The sequence below is a fragment of the Physeter macrocephalus genome, chromosome 13, assembly GCF_002837175.3.
Source record: "Physeter macrocephalus isolate SW-GA chromosome 13, ASM283717v5, whole genome shotgun sequence".
Taxonomy (NCBI): domain Eukaryota; kingdom Metazoa; phylum Chordata; class Mammalia; order Artiodactyla; family Physeteridae; genus Physeter; species Physeter macrocephalus.
In genome coordinates this window covers 88,422,034-88,428,299 of record NC_041226.1, presented here as the reverse complement: position 1 = coordinate 88,428,299, position 6,266 = coordinate 88,422,034, and the positions used below count along the sequence as shown (strand labels likewise).

The window sequence follows — 6,266 nt, the reverse complement described above, 5'->3', positions numbered from 1 at the left end:
CCCGCGTACCGCAAAAAAAAAAAAAAAAAATCCGCCTGCCAATGCAGGGGACACGGGTTCAAGCCCTGGTCTGGGAAGATCCCACACGCCGCAGAGCAACTAAGCCCGTGCGCCACAACTACTGAGCCTGCGCTCTACAACCCATGAGCCACAACTACTGAAGCCCTTGCGCCTCGAACCCGTGTTCCGCAACAAGAGAAGCCACTGCAATGAGAAGCCCGTGCACCACAACGAAGAGCAGCCCCCACTCACTGCAACTAGAGAAAGCCCGCGCGCAGCAACAAAGACCCAACTCAGCCAAAAATACATAAATAAATAGATAGATAGATAGATAAATGAAAAGCCAACGTGGGGAGGCAGAGGGGGTCCAGGGATAAATTAAACCATTGCTGGGCAGTGGTGAGGGCTCAGCTGAGAGTGGAGGAAATGATTTGTGCATTTGATCTTTGCAGACTCAGGTGGTTGGATTCCAATAGGGATTGGGGATACATCATGTCTTCAACAGGGAGAAAATGAACGGGGCAAGGGAGTGGAGGGCTCCCTAACACTGAGGAATGAACGCCATAAGCATTAGACAGTAGGCAGGAAGGCAGAAGAATGAGTTCTGTTTGGAGAGGGGGGAGCTGGAACTTAAGATTTCAGGTGGACCAGTTGTGTGACCCTGGGAGTACATGGCTGAGGTGGAGGGAAGGTCATGGAGATGAGGATGTCAAGGAACTGAGGCCAGGATGGCCCTGAGGATGTTAAATCTCCCAGAATCCAGGGCGGCTGCGTGAGCCACGTGACAGCCCCCCATGATTGGCTGACAGTGAAGCATAGTCGAGAAGATGGAGACTCGGCGAGAACTTCAACAGAGTAGGTCTGTACACACAGCAGCCTACAGTGTGCAGGAGGGCAGTGAGGAGCAAGGGGAACGCGGACCCTTCCCCCCGCCTGGACAAAGACAGTCGGTGTGGGAGGGGGAGAGAGTCTGGGTGGTGTGCAGAAGCGGGCTCCATCTCTGCACCAACAGCGGAGGAGAGACAGGGCTGTATTTCCAGAAGCAGCGCGCAGCTCTGGACAGTAACATGTTTCCTGACCCCTGAACCCAGTGGCCTAATATGAATCAGAGGGAGTAGGCTAGAAGTTGGGCGCTCCTCTGAGTTAGGGGAACCGATGAGGGATGAAGGCAGGGTAAAAATCGCTGAGGGGGGAAAGCTAGGTCTTGAACGCCGAGGCAAGCCCGGGCGAGGCAAGCCCGGGCCAGGCCCGTCAGTGGCGTCACGCGTCTCCATGGCGACTCTACGCGTGGCCTGGTAGAGGGCGGAGCTTCTGGTGGGGCGGGGCATCTCTGTGACGCCAGGGGCTGGGTCTAAATGGCGAAACCCGAGAGGCTCCCGGGGGGGTTTGAACTGGCCAATGGGCGAGCTGCCGACCGGGTGTCGGAAAAGGAGGAGGAAGCGGGGAGGAGTCGCTGCCAGAGCTGGTCTGCATCCGCCGCGGCGTCTCCATGGCAAGACCCTGGCCTCCGACTTCAACGACTTCATAAGGAGGCGTTTCTGGGCGCAGCCGTGTCGCTCTTGGTGAGAGGCCGCCGGCAGGCGGGAGCCAGGGCGCTCCGGGGCGTCCCGCGGCCGCCGCCGGGCCTGGTCCCCACGGGCGGGGTGGCCCCCGCCGAGGTCGCCGGGTCCCGCTGCACCCCCTGGCCGCACCCGCCGGCACCCTCCGGCGCGCTTGTCCAGTTCCCGTCAGAATCTCGCCCCCCGCCCCGCCCACCGGCGCAGGCCTTCTCCCCCTCCCGCTAACGGGCGGGCCTTTCCTCACCTGGCCACCGGCAGGGCTCTGCTCCCTCCGGGCTTCGCCCTTCTCTCTATGGGCAGAAACTGATCCCCTCCTAACCGCTGGTGGGTGGTCGTCCCTTCTTTCCGCCGACGGAGACTGGCCCCGCGCCCTCTTGCCCGCCAGTGGGCGTCGCCCTGTCCGCTTCGCCCTCCCTGACGGCCTCGGCCCGGCAGTTATTTGCCGGCTCCTCGTAGGCAGCGCAGTCCCCGGGGACCGCCTCCGGGCCGCCCTACCCCGTTGGGTGGGCTCACCTGTCCAGCGGGCCTCCCGGGGATCCCGCCCCGCTCCCTGCACGACCCGACGTCGAACCCGCTCTAACTCGGATACCAAATCCCAGCGGGCCGCTGCTTCGCCCTGGAGGATTTTCCCTCTGTCGTGGGGGCACCCACTCGCTGCTTAGCGCCCCTTTCCCCCTGCAGCCTCCGCTCCTTCCTCCTTCAAATACTATTGGTCTTCTCGGGTGTCTATTCTGCCGGGAACACCCTTCTCCTAGGAGACAGTTGCCCTGGCTCCGCCCCGAATATCCCTCCCGCTCCCTGCGCCGGTTCCGGCCCTTTGGAGCCCACTTGAAGCCTAGCGGTTCTCTCCCGCCCTCCTCGCACGCGAGCCAGCATCTCAGGTTTCCCCCCTGGTGGCCACCCACCTTCCCTCCCGCGTGGGGCCTGGGTGTGGTGGTCCTTTACTTCGAAGTTCCGCCCCCTGGCCCTCCCTGGGGAGGGGAGCTCTCACCGCCCCGCCCACCGGGTCTCTCAGGCTCTCCTATCTCCCCCCACTTTGGCAGGACAGTCAGTTGCTGTGCGACTTGGACAGCAGAGGAGCACCTCCCAAGTTTTCATCCAACTGTCACCCCCAAAGCTTACACTCTCCTCCCCTCAGGACGTTTGATGCCGGGCCCCTGAGATTCTCACTGACACGCCCCTCTGGGTCCCCCTGAGCAGAGCCTGCTGACCCAGTTGCCCACCTTTGCGGCTTTGATGCGTAACCATGTCTGCCTCATCCTCAGGCGGCTCCCCCAGGTACTGCCATTGTGGGGGGCGCCTCTGCCATAGGGCAGGGAAAAGCGGGCAGGGGCTCCCAGGCCAGGCTCACTGGAGGATTCTCTTTTCAGCTCTCTATTCTGTGTACTGAAAGCCTGGACCAAAACATTTAAAAATAACTTTTAAGAGGAAAGAGGAAAATGCACGCATGTAATCCCAGCTCTGCCTCCCTCTGGCCCTCCCTCCTCAGGTGCCCCAGTTCCTGGTAGCAAATAGGATCACCATCGTTGTCATTGGAGTACTAGGCTCAGATCCTTTTTGAAAGGAGGCTAGGTGTAAATAAATAACAACCACGTAAGAGGTGGGCGTGGCAGTTAGTCAGATGTTGGTGGAATCCAGGTAGTTAGATGGAAAACCCTCTGAGGGTGAGAGCTTTCCCAAATCTATTGGCTTCAAGTGAACAGAAATGTTCTAAGTGAGGAGGGAAAAAAAACCAAACCCGTCTGCTCAGATTTGGTATTCCTTGGCTAAATGATTAGTAGGACTCAAAATTTTTTTTCTTTTATATCAAGGTGTGATACACATACAGCAAAATGTATGCTAAAGTGCTTAAGAATTTTTATGTTACATTATTTTTTCCAAAATAATGGAGGGCGAGGGCAAGGTCATATTTTGGGGGCTGTCATCAGTCAGTCGGATGGATCAAATGTACTTTCCAAGCCCCTTACCGTCCTGGAATTCTTGGATTGACTGCTGCCAGATTTTGGAGATTAAACTTTTGCTTTATTTGCAAATTTGGTGATGGGGCTGTTTATGTATAAGATGAATTACACGTGGTATTAAAAAAAATCCACAAAAGCAAAAATAACCCTGCCTCTTAGGTGCTTAAAGGGTAGCAAGCGGAATATTTTGGGAAATAGTCATTTTTCATCCTCTTATTTGAATATTTGACTATTAATTTTATGAAACTGAGTCACAGAGACCTTGTTCCTGAGCTTATGCCTCTGTCTTTTCATGGCAGTCATTCACTGAGCCTTGCTCCAGGCAGTGTCCTGGACGCTTTCGCCCTTGGCCAGACTAGTATGTTGGCTGTTGCCCACGTGCTGCCTGCTTTTTTGTCTCCTGACAGACAGGCTGACAGCTCGGCTTTTCAGTAAAAGGTCACAATACGTGTGATGCGATGGCAGGTTAAAAGGGCAGCCCTGCGAATGCCCATCACCCCCTGCTTCCATCCCTCTGCCGGGCACACCCTGAGAGTTTGGTGCTTGTGTAAAGGGAGCCAAATGATTCCAGACTGGTTCTCCTAGCCGTGGACTCGTTAGACACCATATGTAGTGTATCACTTAGGGAGATCTAAGAAATAGAACAGCCCTAGTTTTCTGCTTAGAATCTGCTTCTTGTGCCTGGGTACAGGTTTCCATCGTGTGAGAAGAACAGAGTAACGAGTCTCACGCAGAAGAAGGTCTTGAGGACACCTTGTGGCTCACCCAGTGTGACTGTGACGGTAGGTGACATGCACCCGGAACAGCCCCGTGGTCTGTGGCCCCGCCAGAAAAAATGCTTCTGCTGGCAGCCCGGTGGCCAGGTGCTCTGTTAGGTGCCTTCATGCATAGCCTGCTGATTGATTGGATTTGGTTTTGCCTGTGGCAAGGCTGCTGGGTGTGAGGAGGTTGTGTTAACCTAATCCTTCCAGACAAACTTCAAAAATCCGGAAACAGAATTTCAAAAAAAAAAGACAAGAAGGAAAAAAGAAAAAAGAAAAAAAAAAAAAGAATGGGGATTGACAGGAGCTGGTGGTAGGCGAGGGGTATGTGTTCAGCCCTGCTTAAGTGGTCTTTAGAATCCATACAACCTTCTCATCTCGGCATTTCCTCCAGCTTTCTGTCTTCACCGTCTTTTATCTACCTGCTGCTTGAAGTATTTTGCACCGTAACCGTTCTGTGCTTGTCCCGTGCTAATCCGCATGCCCCATTCAGATTCCGGTGTAGGAGGACTCACCTGCTTTCCATCTGTGCTGCGCTGAATCTCAGGAGGAGCTGTGCATTCCAGCAGGCTTGGAAAGAGATGCAGCTCTGAGGACCCCGGGGCCTGGGTTTGGGCTCTTTTGTAGAACTTGTGGGTCTCACAGACCCTTCTCTTGAACGGACCTGCAACTCCCTGGTGGTCTTCAGCTGGGGTCTCTGCAGGAGCCTGCTGAATGGCACGCCCGCCTTGCTTCCTGCCCGCATGCCAGTAGTGCTGGTTGCTGTCCTGCTGGCTTGGTGGCTAGGCTTTCAGTGGCCCCCGGAGGCTGTGAGCTCGGTTTTTCACGCCCAGTTTACTCATCCACAGATCAACCTTTTTTGTGTTGTCCTCCCCCACCTGCCAGAAGCGAACCATGAAGGACCGCTCTTCAACTCCCCCTTTACATGTTCACGTGGATGAGAACACCCCTGTCCACGTCCACATAAAAAAACTCCCGAAAGCATCAGCGACCAACAGCCAGGTAGGAGCATGCCAGTGGGGCAAGGCCAAGGCTGAGGAGCAAGGGGACACCTCCCAGCTGAGCTTCCTCACACTTCTAACTCCAAAGGTTTGAGAGACAGACACATTCGCTTTCAGAGCTCAGTTGCCTGGTTGGAAGGTAGGACGGTCACCCGGAAGTGGCAGCAGTAGCCTTAGTCAGAAGCGGCTCCCCAGCAGAGTTGGAAGCGAGCGCCACCAGAGTGATGCCACGGCCAGCTACGTGGGGAAGTGACCCTGGGTTTGTCCCTTTCCACAGAAATCTCATAAGCGCGGAATGAAAGGGGACACCGTGAACGTGCGGCGGAATGTCCGGGTGAAAGCCAAGGTACCTTGGATGCCCCCTGGAAAATCATCCACCCGGCATGTGGGATGCAAGTGGGAGGTAGGCTCATTCTCGTTCAGGCTTTTCTTCTCCGACTGGTCAGGTTCTAGCAGGCCTCACACTCTGTATGGTTCGGGGTCGGCGGGAGCTCTCAGAGACATCCCAGTAGGTCCCGCTTGCTGAGCGCCTTGCTAAACCCTGAAAGTATGGGAATCTTCTTGAGTCCTGCCAGCACTGCAATGCGGTAGGTCCCGCTCTGCCAAGGTGCAGATGAGGAAACCGAGGCTCAGAGAGAGAGAGTAGCAGAGGTGGAGTTAGGACTCAGGGGTGTCTCATTCTAGAGGCGGTACTCGTAGGCTCTCTGATTTGTATGTGAGGAGCTACATGTCTTGCCCCACGTAACTTTGCTAGTGTCCGAAGCATAATGTTAAAATATATACCAGAATGTACATATCCAAGAAAGCATCTTCACTTTTACGGTCACCCCCATAAGAGACCATGCACGTATTCCATAGATGTCTTCAAAACCACTGGAATAGGGCTTCCCTGGTAGCGCGGTTGTTGAGAGTCCGCCTGCCGATGCAGGGGACACGGGTTCGTGCCCCAGTCCGGGAAGATCCCACATGCCGCGGAGCGGCTGG

The 6,266-nt window shown here is 55.6% G+C and overlaps 1 protein-coding gene across 15 annotated transcripts in view; it reads left to right on the top strand.

Moving 5' to 3' along the window:
• The first annotated feature begins 1,329 nt into the window (after positions 1-1,329).
• ODF2 (outer dense fiber of sperm tails 2) overlaps positions 1,330-6,266 on the top strand; it is a 32,435-nt gene continuing 27,498 nt past the window's right edge. For 2 of the 15 annotated variants that reach the window (XM_055089450.1, XM_055089449.1), the window contains exons 1-4: positions 1,417-1,562; positions 4,186-4,302; positions 5,167-5,283; positions 5,560-5,685. In XM_055089450.1, coding sequence (XP_054945425.1) covers positions 5,176-5,283; positions 5,560-5,685 — 234 coding nt within the window. In that variant the 5' untranslated portion in view covers positions 1,417-1,562; positions 4,186-4,302; positions 5,167-5,175. Of the gene's footprint in view, positions 1,563-2,697; positions 2,838-4,185; positions 4,303-5,129; positions 5,284-5,559; positions 5,686-6,266 lie in introns of those variants that run through there. The other 13 variants (XM_055089452.1, XM_055089454.1, XM_007102392.4 and 10 more) reach the window with 12 other exon arrangements.